The following is a 16,349-nucleotide window of genomic DNA, read 5'->3' as shown; positions in this document are numbered from 1 at the left end:
GACTTTTGGCGGGCTCAGCAGGGCAGAGACAGCCTGGACAATTCCTATTGGCTTTTGAAAGCCAATAGAATTAGACTCTATTCAAGAGAGTCTATTCTATTGGCTTTCAAAAGCCAATAGAATAAAAGGGAGTAGCACAGCTAAGGAAAAGGGGGAAAAAATGGCGGACTGTGTTGTTTGGCGACCCCCGTGAAATGGTCGTTTGACCTCAAATGGGGTCCCGACCCACAGGTTGAGAACCACTGGACTAGATGATCTCCAACCTTCTATGGTTCTGTGGCTTCTGCCTCACTGACTTAAAAGAAGTGAGGCAGAAGCTCACTAAGACATTTCAAGAAAACTATTTGAATTCAATATTTGGAACAAATATGCCTTAAGATGTTATAGAAGTTATTCACCAACAGAGAGATTGACTGAAAGATTGTGAACTCTTCTTTGAAGAGATTTTTTTAAACATAGCATGAACTAGATCTCCTGTATTCTGAGATCTGTAATCAATATCAACATTTTTTTTTTCTAAATAGCAAGGCAAGGACAAAAACACATTAACCAGGGCACTGCTCTTTATAAGCAAAATGAAAAAAACTCCATCATTCTGGTGTAGCCAGAAGTGAAAGACCACTGTTAAATAGGAAGAACACATTCCAATATCAATATTGTCTATGTGGACTTTGAGTACTTCCATGATGATTCAACACAGGAAGGGGAATTGCTGGCTTCTGCTTAGGATAAAGAATATATAAAAGGAAACAGCATCATAGACACTATCTAGAGCTGTGCTGCCTGTTAGGTGAATATTTGCTGGGGTGGCATTTAGGAACTCTTGAATCCAACACTAGGCATCATGAACTCTTCCCAGTTTGTTTCAGTACTGCCACTCTGCACTTGAAGTACTACCATCTGGCAGCTGTGAATTGCTATACACCAATTTGTCTCTAGACACAAGAGGAAACTACAGTGGCACTCCCCTTTCAGGACCAGTGCAAAAGCCTGAAACCTGGTGATTAATGGTTCCAAAAAAGCAAAAGGCTCAGGCCACCTCTGTAATTAGAAAATCAGACAACTTGACACCAAAGGCTCCTGTGAGATTAATTGTTGAGCTGTCAGTTAAGGACCAGATAATTTAGGGCCTAGTGAGAAGACCTGAGGTGTGGGCCCAGCAGTACATGTTGGTGGAGAGAGGAGCTCTCCAAGCCTTTCATCTGTAATAGTTGCCTTACAAATCTTTCTCCATAGCTAGCCAGAAAACTCTTCCCATTAGGAACTAGATGATGGGAAAGTCATATGAACAGGCACACTACAGGTGCACTAAAATGAGAAACGGGGCAGAAACAATGGGATTCTCTAGTATGGAGGGTATCTGGTTATCTGAGCTGGGAAATCATGCCATATCCTCTTGTAAAGGGGACACAGACCATACATAATTTATTCACATGTATTTATTTGCCCTGTCTGATTATAAAGAGGGAAGCACTGATTTATTTTTATAAACAAACAAAAAAGTCATAAGAATAAAAGAAGTTGAGGCAGAAAGCCACTGTAGTCTAGTGGTTAGGACACTGGATTTGCATTTGGGAAGACTTAAATCCTTACTCAACTGCAGAACTCCCAGGATGACATGATTAAATCTTTCGCAGCAACCTTACTCAAAGAATGATTGCTGTTGGGGTAAAATTAGCGGGGATTCTCACATAGGCTACCTTGAACATTCAGAGAAGAGGAAGAATATAAATAACTTTTTTTTCTCCTCCAAATCTGTCTTCAGAGAGGTTTGCAAAAAAGTGCCTCAAGTGAGGGAAGTCAGGAAGGTGAGATAACTATGTGCCCCTTTTGATGTAAAAAAGGTGAGATAACTATGTGTCTCTTTTGATGTAAAAAACAAAGATAGACATGTGAAAAGAAAACATGGCAATGTCTCATTAGAGTCTCAGTCTTATCCTTAGCTGTGATTTCATGAGCTGTAATTTTATTGATTGCTTGATTTGTATCCCGCTTTTATTATTTTTACAAATAACTCAAGACAGCGAACATTTCCTGCCCTTCCTTCCTTCTCCTGTTTTCTCTACAATGGCAACTCTGTGAGACTGGTTGGGCTGAGAGAGAGTGACTGGCCCCAAGTCACCCAGGTGGCTTTCATGGCTAAGATGGGACTCTTGCTTTCTAGCCTGGTGCCTTAACCACTAGACCAAACTGACTTTCAATCACAAGACTTTACTGGACAAATGCTTTTTAAAAAATTGGTATGGGAAGTCTCTGATGACTTAAAGAATCCTGACAGACTATGTGCTTGATATATCCAATGAAGAGCAGTGATAATTAGAAAATACACTAGAAGGCTTAGAATACAAACTACTGCCAAACCTCCTTGAAATAGGCATGAAAAAGGATGTATCTGAGAGATAACACCCTCTCATGGACTTAATAATGACACTGAAATACAGGTAGTCTCCAAGTTATGATTATTTGTTTAATGACAATTCAAAGTTACAACTGCCTTGCAAAAAAGTGACTTATGAACTGTACTTACAACTATTGCACCAACCCGGCAGACACATGATTGCAATTCAGGTGCTTAGCATAAATGGGAAGTTGGATCTGGTAAATGACCACTATAAAAACTGTCATAAAATGGGATCCGACTCTGCTTACAACCACAGTGACTTTGACAGAAATTCTGGTCTCAGCTGTGGCTGTAAATTGAGGACTACCTATAGTTCCAACTTTTATTATGTGGGCTTTGACTTTAATTTTTTCTCACATGTTTGGCATAGAGCAAACATATGAGCATAGCATTAAAGAACCCACTCTTTTTAGGACTAGAGAACAGTGCAGAGATAAAGAAGGGAAAATCTAGGATGTGGGTATGCAACCAAATATTGCTGAATTATGATGAGCATCCCTAGGAAATGTGGCCAATGTGGGGAATGCTTAGCAAATATCTGGAAAGCCAAAGATTGTTGCCTGCCAAGATTAGGGTCTAGTTCATGCTATGCTGGCAAGGTCTCATATGAGAGTGTTTTCTCATAGAAAAGTAACTCCAATTCTGTAATTTTTTTAATGAAGAGATTTCCCCAATCCCCTTTATGTGCAACATTACTCTGATGTCAATTGGTATAGATTAAGTGGGAACTAACCCTAGGAAACAGTATACAGGTGATGGTGAATATTATTTACCCAGGAGCCTAGTTCTTATGTTTGTAATCATAGGATAACCAATTAAATTTGACAGCTTATTGTTGAAATCATATACTTTGGCCAGCATTCTCACTTCACTATTATTAGTGAGCAAAAATATTATCTGGGAACTTAATGAGTACACAAAGTTGATCTTCAGGTCTATCTGTCAATCAGCTGGGTTGTCTTGAAACTAAATTTATAGAGAGAAAAAGTTTTCCAGTACTGGTTTCATCTTTGAAAAAAAAAAAGGTGATCCTTGCTTAAAGAAATTTGTACAAAACCTTGAAGTCAGAATAATGCAGGCAGCTCTGATTATTTTTGTTGGCATAGTTTGCATCCTGCAATAATAGGCATCCAAGTAGGGGCTTACAATTTGAAGAAGTGCGCAACAAATACAAGGTTAGCCAAAGAAGCAACACAGAAAAAAGAACAGCATTTGTCAATTCATGTGTTGTCGCAGTTTATGAACTAGGAGTGAGGCCATGCTGAGTAGCCACGTTCCTGACACAGTATGTGCTGACTAGACCCTTCCCCACCATCTGAGCATAAACTGTGACTGTCCGCAGGAAGGTTGCGTCTCACATTCAAGCTGCATATGTGAAGGTTTGAAATGCAGCTGCCTTGGATTCTAAATTATTGGGAAGCCTTTTGTAATAGCTGTATGAAGAAAGACTTCAAACTCTGCACTGAATACTTGGGTGTTAGGTTGGCTGCTTGGGATGTATGAAAGCAGGAGTGTGGCCCTGAGAGCCCTATCAGGCTTAAGATCTTAAGTTGTTCATTTCTGTAGCTGCTCCATTTCCTTTTTCTCTCTAATCATGTCCTAGCTGCTTTTCCCCCTGCAAACATATGATGTTGTTTCTTAGGAAAGTTCTTGTTGACTCTCACCACCCAGGGAAACTGCTAACTGCCCCACTGACAGTCTTCTTCTGATTACATGTACTGTTTCTTGTTAGGAATCAAAGGCATTGACTGAAAATCCTAGAAAAATCTTTTCGTCCTGGTCCTTGATCCATTTGTGCTACCTCCCTTTGTTCCTCCTTATTCCTGATGATCCATGCATTACTTGTTCTTGGACTGCTTGACTAACTCACTGAACCACTTAAAAGCAATGCATGAGATGCTGCTGAATTAGGACCATCAGGAAATCTGTTGGGTTAGGGCAGCTTCTCTAAAAATGTGGTTAAAGCCAAGGGTGGGGAACTGAATAATTTGAAGATCACATTCAAGTTCAGACATAGACTTACAAACTGAAATATGTCAGGAAAGAAGCACTGAGGAACAATAGCTTTGCCCCATTGGTAGAAATCGGTGTCCCGTGGCATTACCTGATTTCAATTTTAGAAAGAAAACAGAAGGAACGTGTTCCTTCCCCCTCCTTTATGGAGAAAGTCAGCCCATGCATGATAAGAAAGACAAACTTTGCTCCTCCTGCATGATGTACTTTTCTCTCTGCAGACATAGGCAGGATGAGATGTCTCCCTGCCTTTTCCTGTGCAGACAAAAGCTGGTTTTGCTTAATCTTTGTAGCATCTTTCTTTGGGAGAAAAGTGGGATTATCCAGAGCCAGAAATTTGTTGGGTGGGCTGTATCCCTGCTCATGGCAATGGGCACACATTAATGAATTAATAGAAGCCTTCATTTAATAGAATACGAAGAATGCAATTTTCAGCAATTCTCTCTTCTCCTTCCAACTGTTAGGTCCTTAGGAAAATATGCTCCAGAAAACTGGAGGCTTCTCTAGGGCAGATAAATTTGGGAGGTGTTTCCAGAGAGAAGGAATCAGTAAACATCACTTAATTTTCCTTGCCAATAAAAAAGAGTCACAAATTTTGCTCAAAACTGTGCAATGTAATAAGCCTTCACTATATCAGACGTGAGAAGTCAATTTAACATATTGTGCTGGGCCAGAAGCACATTTGGAATTCTGAAACTATATGGAAGGTCTTCTCACAGAATGGCTGTTTATTCAGAATATGACTGCCATGTAATCATGACCAATCTGAAAATTTCCACTTGCCAGAAGGCATTCCGGTTTTTGACATCCCAGGAGGACCTCTGTCATACTGTGAGGTGCTGTTGTAAATAAAAGTTATCCAGTTGTTGCTTTGTTTAAGAAAAAAGAAAAGTAAAATTCGTGGAGATACTTACTATCTGGACAATATGAAATAGAAAACACTCACAAGATATTTTATGATCATGCCCCATAAAAGATTATCTCCGAGTGTGCTCACAAAATCAATGAATGTGAGGATTTATCCAGAGATAGGAACAATGGAATAAATATTTGCCTTTTTTTCCAGCAATTTAACTGGTGGCATAAAATTGCCATATAAAAGTTAAGGCAGCAACTATTCATTATAAAATTATGTGAAAAAAATACAGAGGAAAAAATACTAAAGGCTAAAAAGACTAAAGACAACACAGGATGAAATAAGCACAGATATTTGTAAAAGAAACAGAACTGAACATTGTAAAAGAGATGGGAATTAAGGCAATCCAAGGTTACTGATGTGGGATGATCTGATCAGAATCAAATAATATTTTGTGCATATAATTGCTTAGTTTTGATTGTCCAATTTGTTGGAAACTGTGCTAGTATTATGTCAAGCATGATCTTGTCCCTGCAATTAATTCAGATATTTTGGACAAGCTATTCACTATATGAAAACAATTAAAATTAACTACTGTGTCTACTTTTTATTATTTCATTCCAAAATTCTTATCAAAAGAATCATAGATCTACATCTCTGCAAAAGACTCTAATTCATTTCCTATTTAGGACAAAGCATTATTGCATTAAAATATTAAAAGTACTACCATTACGGAAACATAGTGGGATGAAACCCACACATGGAACACACAGCTAGAGGGATTTAAATTATTTAAAAGAAACAGACCAAATAAAAGAGGAGGTGGAGTTGCTCTCTATATAAGAAATAACTACATCTCCACAGAAATAGAGTACAACAATGATAAAAACTGTCTTGAATGCATTTGGGTCAATATAAAAGGGGGGGGGAATGACATTGCCATAGGTGTATACTACAGACCACCCAACCAAACAGAGGAAATAATGAACTTTTTGCTAGTCAGCTAACTAAGGTATGTAGGGAGCACATCACAATAGTAATGGGGGACTTTAACTACCCTGACATCAACTGGGAGACAAACTCCGCACCAAGTGGAAGATCAAACAGGTTCCTGGCAAACCTAGCAGACAACTTTGTCTCCCAAAAAGTAGAGAAGGGAACTAGGGGATTAGCCATTTTGGATCTAATTCTCACTAACAGAGATGAAATGATAGACGGTGTTGAAGCCATAGGAACCCTGGGAGGAAGTGATCATGCAATATTAGAATTCAACATTATAGAAGCACAAGCAATAGAACACAGTCAAACTAGAGTCTTGGACTTCAAGAGAGCTAATTTCAATAAACTTAGAGAGGGCTTGGGAAGGATTCCATGGATGAGAATCCTCAAGGGGAAAACAACTCAAGAAGCTTGGGAAATTTTGAAAAATGAGATAATAAAAGCACAGTCTAGCACAATACCAACAAAGAGGAAAAACAACAGCTCTCAAAAGAAACCAGCATGGCTGCATAAAGAACTCTCTGACAAATTGAAAGATAAAAAGGACAAGTATAGAAAGTGGAAAGAGGGGAACATAACTAAGTCAGAATATCAGCAAATAGCCCGAGCCTGCAAAGATGAAGTGAAGAAAGCCAAGGCTCAAAATGAACTAAGGCTTGCGACCAAAGTCAAAAATAACAAAAAAAGCTTCTTTCAACATGTAAAAAACAAGAAAAAAGTGAAGGAAATGATTGGTCCATTAGTGGGTGGAAGTGGCAAGAAGGTGACAAGCAACAGGGAGAAAGCAGAACTATTTAACTCATTTTTTGCATCTGTCTTTACACAAAGGGAAAAAACAGACCAACCTATCAAAAATAGTGCCATAAAAAACAAAACAGAAACACAAGTTAAGATAGGCAAGAAAATGGTTAGTGAGCACCTGTCCAGCCTAGATGAGTTCAAATCGCCAGGACCAGATGGATTACACCCCAGAGTTCTCAAGGAACTGGCAGATGTGATATCGGAGCCACTGAACTATATTTTTCAAAGATCCTGGAACACAGGGGAACTACCAGAGGACTGGAAAAGAGCTGATGTAGTTCCCATCCTCAAAAAAGGAAAAAAAATGGATCCAGGAAATTACAGACCTATCAGCCTGACTTCAATACCTGGGAAGATCCTGGAAAAGATAATCAAACAACGAATCAACGAACACCTAGAGGCAAACAAAGTCATTACTAAAAGCCAACATGGGTTTGTCAAAAATAGATCATGCCAGACAAATCTTATTGCATTCTTTGACCAAGTGACAAAATTACTGGATCAGAGGAATGCTGTGGACATAATTTACTTGGACTTCAGTAAGGCATTTGATAAAGTAGATCACAACCTACTACTTGACAAGATAGAAAAATGTGGGGTAGACAGAACCACCACCAGATGGATCCGTAGCTGGCTGACCGGCCGTACTCAGCGAGTGGTCCTCAATGGAACTGCATCTATATGGAGGGAAGTGTGTAGTGGGGTGCCCCAGGGCTCTGTTCTGGGCCCAGTACTCTTCAACTTCTTCATCAACGATTTGGATGAAGGGATAGATGGGGAACTCATCAAATTTGCAGACGACATCAAGCTGTCAGGAATAGCCAACACTCCAGAAGACAGGCTTAAGATACAGAAGGATCTGGACAGACTTGAACACTGGGCACTAACTAACAAAATGAAATTCAATGGTGAAAAAAGCAAGGTTCTACATTTAGGCAAGAAAAACCAAATGCACAAGTACAGCATAGGTGGCACCATGCTCAATAGTAGTAACTGTGAGAGGGACCTCGGAGTCCTAGTAGACAATCACTTAAATATGAGCCAGCAGTGTGCTGCAGCTGCCAAAAAGGCCAACACAGTGCTAGGCTGCATTAACAGAGGGATAGAATCAAGATCACGTGAAGTATTAATACCACTCTTCAATGCCTTGGTAAGGCCACACTTGGAATACTGCATCCAGTTTTGGTCACCACGATGTAAAAAAGATGTTGAGACTCTAGAAAGAGTACAGAGAAGAGCAACAAAGATGATTAGGGGACTGGAGGCTAAAACATATAAGGAACGGTTGCGAGAATTGGGTATGTCTAGTTTAACGAAGAGAAGGACAAGGGGGGACATGATAGCAGTATTCCAATATCTCAGGGGCTGCCATAAAGAAGAGGGAATTAAGCTATTTTCCAAAGCACCTGAAGGCAGGACAAGAAGCAACGGGTGGAAACTAATCAAGGAGAGAAGCAACCTAGAACTAAGGAGAAACTTCCTGACAGTGAGAACAATTAATCAGTGGAACAGCTTGCCTCCAGAAGCAGTAAATGCTCAAACACTGGAAGTTTTTAAGAAGAGACTGGACAGCCATTTGTCCGAAATGGTGTAAGGTTTCCTGCCCGAGCAGGGGGTTGGACTAGATGACCTCCAAGGTCTCTTCCAACTTTACTATTATTATTATTATTATTATTATTATTATTATTATTATTATTATTATTATTATTATTATTATTATTATTTCCTAAAATTATGTTATATACTTATTTGCTAAATATGTATATCCAAGCTTTGCATTTTAGAGAAACCTCAAGAGGACTAATCACCATAAATTTAATAGTAAACTAATGGAATTTATTGTGAAGATGAATTTCGGGATTTGCTGAGCAGGAAAGAGTGGGCTAAACAGGTAAGTGAAATCATTAGTACACCTGTTTGGGTCTAAGCTTGGGTCACTGACACACTCTTTCTAGAGATCATTTTACTACATGCCTCATACATGCTCACATAAAACAATAGGGAAAATGCAAATATCGCAACTATATTCTGCTGAGATAGGAGAAGAGTATTGATCATGCAAACTTAGGAAATACAGCATAAAATGTATTGACATGTTTTCCTGGTGAACATCAATTACTCTGAAGTCTGAATAAAATCAAATTCCAAAAAGGTTTTCCTCAGATTTCTGGGTTGCCATAGGAATAAGGTACAAAGTCCTTAGCTCACCTCCAGATGCCTTTGACCTTTCTTTCAACTTTTCTGCAGCCATTTCATTGTAACTAGAAAGTTCTGACATCTTCACTCCAGATCGAGCTTCTGCTATTAGCTGACGAGCTCTCTCTCTCAGCTGCCGACGCCGCTCTTCATCTTGCTGCTAAGATATATTGAACAGTTGCCAGCTCAGTAATTGACCGAAATGCAATTTCATTCTCAATCTGATCATCATGATAGTAAATGGTTTACAGCATGGTGGTGCTTGGCCCATATTATACACAGAAAGCTTCATATCAGTTGGATGTCAACAACACACTTTTCAGAGCCATCCATGAATCAGCCCTCTTTCCCCTAAATAATTTCAGTTTTTTAAAAAATGAATCAATTTACTTTAAAGCTATAAAATGTGAGACTGACATAATTTATGGCTTCAATTTAGCATGAAATGTTTAATTTTTTTTGCTAATCTCAGAAAGTTCACATAACAAATGAAAATCCTGTAATTATGTTTCTACCAGAATACCAGAAAGAAGCTCCATTTCCTTCAGAGGGCTCAACTATCTATTAAAATACGCTCTGTTTTTGAAATAAAATTGAAATACATAGTGTTTTTCTATTTTGGGAAGGAGGAATTATTTCCTTTGCACATAAAAACTGGGAAAATTAAGTATGATGTTATTTTTGGAAAAAAAAGTTTTAAGTAAAATAATTTAAGAAAATAAAAGTTTTATAAAAAGTGTATTAATTTGATAAATTTATATAGCACAACATTCTTCTTTGTCAGATAAACAAAGCTGATTCTCTTTCAACCATCACTGATATAATGACTTAGTCAAATAATAAAAGTGTATGATGTATCTCATCCCAGAGTAGTTCGAAAGAAACCTGAAAAGTAGCATGGACAATTTTACACAAAACCGGTTTATGCTATGTAAGTGTTATTCAGGCATTTCTTTTACCCCACATTGGAATAGACTTGAGACTGTTTTCAAAGTAAAAACTTGAACATAAGGCCAATCATCAATGTGAAATTAAAACATTCCCCTGACACAGTACCTCCCCCCTCCCCTAGCCAAAGTAAATGAAAACCACCTTAAATGGGCACCCAATTTCAATTGGATTGATATGAATGCTTGCTGAGCATTCAGCATCTTTTGGAATACAATGAGCAGTCTGACCGAGCACACCTCAGGGGGCAGCAGCATATTCCATAATTTCAGGGCCATGGCTGAGAAAGCCGGCCTTCTGACCAACACCCTGGCTTGTAATCTCTCTCTCTCTCTCTCTCTCTCTCTCTCTCTCTCTCTCTCTCTCTCCCCCTCCCTCTCTCTCTCTCTCTCTCTCCCACTCTCTCTCCCCCTCCCTCCCTCCCCCTTCCCCCCTCTCTCTCCCCTAGTAGATGGTGCCAGATACAGCCCAGCATTGTTCTATATAAGGCTTTATAAGCAATAACTAGCACATTGAATATGTTCTTGAATTAAATATCAGTGCAGTATTTTACTGCAATAGTGTGTTTGGCTATTAAGTTGTTACATTCCAGATCAGCTGTAGCTTTTGAGCTGATTTTCAAAGACAGAATTCTGCTTAAATGCTGTTCAATTTATTGGAACTCCAAGAAAGAATGTGAATGACAGAAGCCTTAAGAATTAAGGGTCTTACTATCTGAATAGTACTACAAGGAGCTGAAAATATGCTAAACTGAAATCTTTATTTTCCAAATTATTTTATTCTCTGTCTGTATCTGTATGTTTGTGTATTTAACTACAGTCTGCTACTAAAGCTGAGTGGAGAATTGAGCTGTTTGTGACTTCAGTTCAAAATCTGGGAGCAATGACGACTTTATCCTTGCCAAGCAAAAAGATAAGCTTCTTCCCTACATTGTGGCTATTCACTACACAGAAGTAAAAAAAAAAAAAAAAAAGTCTCATTACGTGGCTCAGGCTGCCCTAGGTGATTGCCATGATTTTTCCATTTTTAAGTATTCTTCATACTGAATGTTATATTCAAAATAGCTCTACAATTAAGAAGAAATGAAGTAATACAAACAAGAATATGGCAGTAAACATGCTAACCTTTTGAACAAATGAAAGACTTCCCATACATTGCTCGACTGAAAACTTAGATCACAAACAATTTAACCCAATTATTAAAATAAAATCTCCCCCAATAATTCTTGCTAGCTACTACCACTAGAACTCATTAGTAACAATATTTTCCATTTCAATTCTTACTAATTCTTATTGTCAGTGAACTTTACAGTGTTTAATTGTCTGTTTTAGTATGCAAGAAGTTTTCTTTCTTGACAAAATTGTGTTTCTTCTATCCACCCATATTGCACTCTGTTATTCCTGGAAGATGAAGAATTAATATTCAAATGTATTAATATACATGTCTACAATATTCATGTACTCAAAGTCATTGTATGTAAGTTGGGCAGCCATATAAATCTAATGAATAAATAAATTTACATGTTTCTTTGGTATAATTTACATAGTAGAAATATCATGCTCTCAAGAAAACAATGATATACAATGTGGTTTTGCTTAAAAAAGCCAAAACTAAGGAGAAGGAGTGATAAAGAAATAGATGTTTTGGATTTAACCAAATCAGATCAGCAAGAGTGTAACTATGAATATTTGTGTTTTTATTTCAAAAGGAGACACATTTGTTTCATTTTGTTGTAGTTTCAGTTTTCTTCAAAATTATAAAAAATATGATCTTAATTATCTAAGAAGTCACAGTATGTGTTTGTAGAAAGATATGTTAGATTGTAGAAAGATTGTTCTGATGTAATACCATGACAAGCACAAAAGCAGGATTGCAGGAAAGGATGAGTTGTGGGTCTAAAGAAGAGCAGGGAAAGGAGAAATAGACAATCTTGTCACTGCAGTTAAGCAACAGGAAAACTGATCAGCACCATCTAACCACCAAAATTACAAATTTTAACTAGAAATTAAATGTCAGATAATTATACTGTAAAGTACTATGCACTATGAAAATATATCTTGAGCATAACAAATAGCTAGAGTTTTCAGTGAGTATTATCCCCCAAAAGCTGAAGTAGTAAATAAAATTACAATTAACTTGCATCCTAAAATACTTTAAATGAATTTCTTTAGGACCCCAATAACAGTGCTAGGATTCCTTTCCCTCCCCCCAAGTATGGTAAGAAACTGAATTAGCCACAGTTGGCACTGCTGGTAAAGAGTCCTGCAACAGAGTTCTATTTAGCTTAAACAATCATTAATAAAACAAGCACAAAATACTAATTAGGCACATTTTATCCATTTCCATGTAAATTGTTTGTTTGTAGCTATTTACTCATCATTGTTTTTGATACAATAGGAAAAATGCAAATGGATGAATCAGAAAGCAGCCCTAATGGGACTTTCTGTTTATAACCATTAGCCCAGAGGTGTGCTGTAATTCAATCCTCTAGCAGCAAGATTTAGCCTCATTAACAGCTTGCATGGGCAGGTTACAACTCATAAAACCCTACAGTAAACAAAGTATATGGACACAGCATAGTATCTTGAGCCTGATTGACAGAATTTTGCTTCCCTATCAGATTGCCTCAATTTACTTTTCTACTAATGTCCTAACGCCCTAAACACAATTTTGCCTAGGCCTTGGAGCTTTCCAGCAAAACTGAAAATTTGCTTTCATTCTCTCCATATCCCCCCCCCCCTTGCTGCTCCCAACTCAAAGGCACAGACAGTAACAGTCCCATTTTCCGTATTTATCCCAGTCGAATACAATAAACTAAATCAACATGCTCTACCACAACTCCCAATATCTGGCAATACAGATTGAAATTTAAAAGGCATACCTGTGCTAAGACTTTTTAATGTGTCTACATGGGTTAATTTTAGAAAACAAAAAGTTGAGAACAAATACTAACTTCAATAATAAGATACATAACTTGTTTTGAACCTTGTAATTGTTATCTTTTAATATTAAAACATGAACACAAGCATAAGGTGATATTCAGAAAAAAAATCTGTTAGCAAAATGTACAAAGGAATATTATGTAGCAGCAACTTGGTTCCTATAAGTTTTGCAAAATCCCACTATAAAGAGAAGTATGATGGAAAATATGAACACGTTTGTCTCGATGAACATGCTCTCTCTTATTCTGGATATCTGATCACTGATCACGGGAAGTGTCCTCTTGGAAAAGAAATTTTGTTCTCAAAATTTAGTAAAAGAAAAGCCAACTGTGGATTATAATTATATTGGTTAGGCAAGATAAATAGATGCCTTGCAATGTAGCCCTATGAGCCACAATTTCCTAAATATGTGGAATAGATTAGCTTGTTTGTTTATTTAATAAATTTTAATCCTGCCTGCTCATGCAAGAGGAATATAAAATGAAGTTTGAAAGATGCTAAACCAGACTTACGATCTAATCATTACAGAGCTGAGAGCAGGACTGCTCTAATTCTCTTCCCTCCCATATTTCTGGTATCATCTAGTATAGCAGTAACACCTGAAGTGAGGACATTGTGTTCTATAATCCCTACAACTTGGGTGACAGTGAGGAGGCAGGAGAATATACAGTGCAATAATGTCACAATCCAGGTTCCATTTTACCAAATGTTAAGGTGGATAAGCATCCACCTAACATAAAACGATCTAGATGAGGGAATAGAAGGGGATCTCATCAAATTTGCAGATGACACTAAACTGTCAGGAATAACCAACACACCAGAAGTCAAGCTCAAGATCCAAAAAGATTTTGACAGACTTCAACACTGGCCCGTATCTAACAAAATTAAATTCAACATAGATAAAGTTTTACACTTAGGCAAGAAAAAGCAACTATGTAAGTACAGACTAGGTGAAACTTGACTTTATGCCAGTAATTGTGAGGGGTATCTTGGAGTCCTAGTAGACAATCGCTTAACTATGAGCCAACAGTATGTCCCGGCAGCCAAAAAAACCAATGAAATTCTAGGCTGCATTAATAGAAGGATAGAATCAAGATCATGTTGACGTTCTAGTACCGCTTTACAAAGCCTTAGTAAGACCATACTGCATCCAGTTCTGTCACCACAATATAAAAGAGAAGTTAAAATTCTGGAAAGAGTGCAGAGAAGAGCAACAAGAAAGATTAGGGGGCTGGAGGCTAAAACATACGAAGAATGGTTATAGAAATTGAGTAAGTCTAGTCCCATGGTGGTGAATCTATGGCACGTGTGCCACAGGTGGCACGCACAGCCCTCTCTGTGGGCACATGCTCCGTCGCCCCAGTCCTAGGCCTTCAGCTGGGTTTTATAAAACCTTTTTGCTTTAAGCCTCTGCCACTGTGTACAAAAAAAAGGTTCAATCAATCAATCAATTTCAACTTCTCACAGAAAAAAAGATTGAACTTTTTAGTCCCACCCAGTCTGCCGTTACTACCGAAGCCATGCCCACCCAATGGGCCATGCCCACCCAATGGACCACACCCACCCAATGGGCCACACCCACCTGGCCCCCGATGATACATAAGTGGGTTTTGGGTTGCAGTTTGGGCACTCAGTCTCTAAAAGGTTTCCATCACTGGTCTAGTCTAATGAAAAGGACTAGGGGAGACATGATAGCAGTGTTCCAATATTTAAGGGGCTCCTACAAAGATGAGAGGGTCAAATTATTTTCTAAAACACCAAAAGGCAAGATGAGAAACAACGGGTGGAAACTAACCAAGGAGAGAAGTAACCTAGAACTAAGAACAAATTCCCTAATGGTGAGAACAATCATTCCAATGGAACAACTTGCCTTCAGAAGTTGTGGGTACTCCATCACTGCAGCCTTTTAAAAAGACACTGGACAATTATTTATCTGAAATGGTATAGGGTCTCCTGCTTAAGCAAGGAGTTGGACTAGAAGATTTCCAAGATTTCCCTTCCAACTCTATTATTCTATGTTTCATCCCCAAGGTCATGTCTACATCCTCTTAAAAGAAAAAAAATCTAAATTTAATAAATAAAGCAAAAAAAAAAAAAAGAGAGAGAGAGAGAGAGAGAGAGAGAGAGAGAGAGAGAGAGAGAGAGAGAGAGAGAGAGAGAGAGAGAGATTTGCCATACAACCTGGTCTAGTTTAAAGTTAAGAAGTTATGCCCAATCCATCACAGAAAACTATTTTTAATTTTCAACCCTTTAAGAAAATTCCCCACTATGAAGCGTCAACAGAAGCCCTGCAGTCTGAAAAAGAGGGTAACACTGAAAAACCATAGATTTTTTCCTCTCTCTGGGTTGGTTGCATATATTGAGAACTATCAAATTTGATCTGCAAAAATCCAGAAGAACACTGGATGGCAGCGAACAGACATAGGAAACTCTTTGCTGCCATCTAGTGATCTCCTAACATCTGATACAGCCCTAATGTTATCTTCAGTGAAACTTTGAATTGGCATATTGATTGGAATATAAAAATAATAAAAAAATCTATGACATGCCATATTTCACAAAGGTAGCACACTAAAAAGTTTATCCTATTCCTCTTTCCAATATATTTCATAATGATCTCTATTTTTACTATACTGATGCTTAGCAAGGAAAACTTTTTTATTATTTAAGAACAAACTCTTCAAGAATAAATAATGTAATTCCTTGTTTCCGTCTTAAAAATGTATTCGTATGCAATTTTTATATTTCACAGTTCACCGGCATCTCGGCAAGCTTTCTTCCACTGCTTCAATGGTGCTACTTTTAATTTTATCCTCCTTAGTCCTTGTAATTAAAGTGATCAGCAGTGGCATCCCAACGGCTTTGACATAGCAGCAGCCCCCCTCCCAGATTTCTGCTTTTCAGGGGAAGGAGGAGAAAAAGAACTAAAGTTTCATTTCACAGGAACAAGAAAATCAAGCCTCTCCAATCCTCAACTTTATCCATTTGTTCTTTCAGCAGCCTTTGGATCTTAAGAAGCAAATAAAAATGGCTGCCATTAGGGGGTCCTTTTTGTACTTGCCGCAGATGCAGTGATTGACGTTATTTGAGCCCAAAATTCCACTACGGCTTGTGAAGGTGAATTAGAATGTGACAAATTGTCAGTGTACTTGGTGAGATGATTGATCTCCTGAAATATCACTGAAGAAAAATA

General features: G+C 38.0%; 1 protein-coding gene across 8 annotated transcripts in view; it reads right to left on the bottom strand.

The window, feature by feature from the left end:
• EHBP1 (EH domain binding protein 1) overlaps positions 1–16,349 on the bottom strand; it is a 305,392-nt gene that overhangs the window by 83,593 nt on the left and 205,450 nt on the right. For all 8 annotated transcript variants that reach the window (XM_039342992.1, XM_039342996.1, XM_039342991.1 and 5 more), the window contains one exon: positions 9,279–9,426. In XM_039342992.1, the coding sequence (XP_039198926.1) occupies positions 9,279–9,426 (148 nt within the window). The remainder of the gene's footprint in view (positions 1–9,278; positions 9,427–16,349) is intronic.

This window comes from Crotalus tigris, unplaced genomic scaffold (assembly GCF_016545835.1).
Source record: "Crotalus tigris isolate CLP2741 ecotype Arizona unplaced genomic scaffold, ASM1654583v1 scf7180000017831.1706817, whole genome shotgun sequence".
Lineage (NCBI taxonomy): Eukaryota > Metazoa > Chordata > Lepidosauria > Squamata > Viperidae > Crotalus > Crotalus tigris.
Note: the sequence above shows the minus strand (reverse complement) of the source record. Positions and strands in the feature narration are given on the sequence as shown.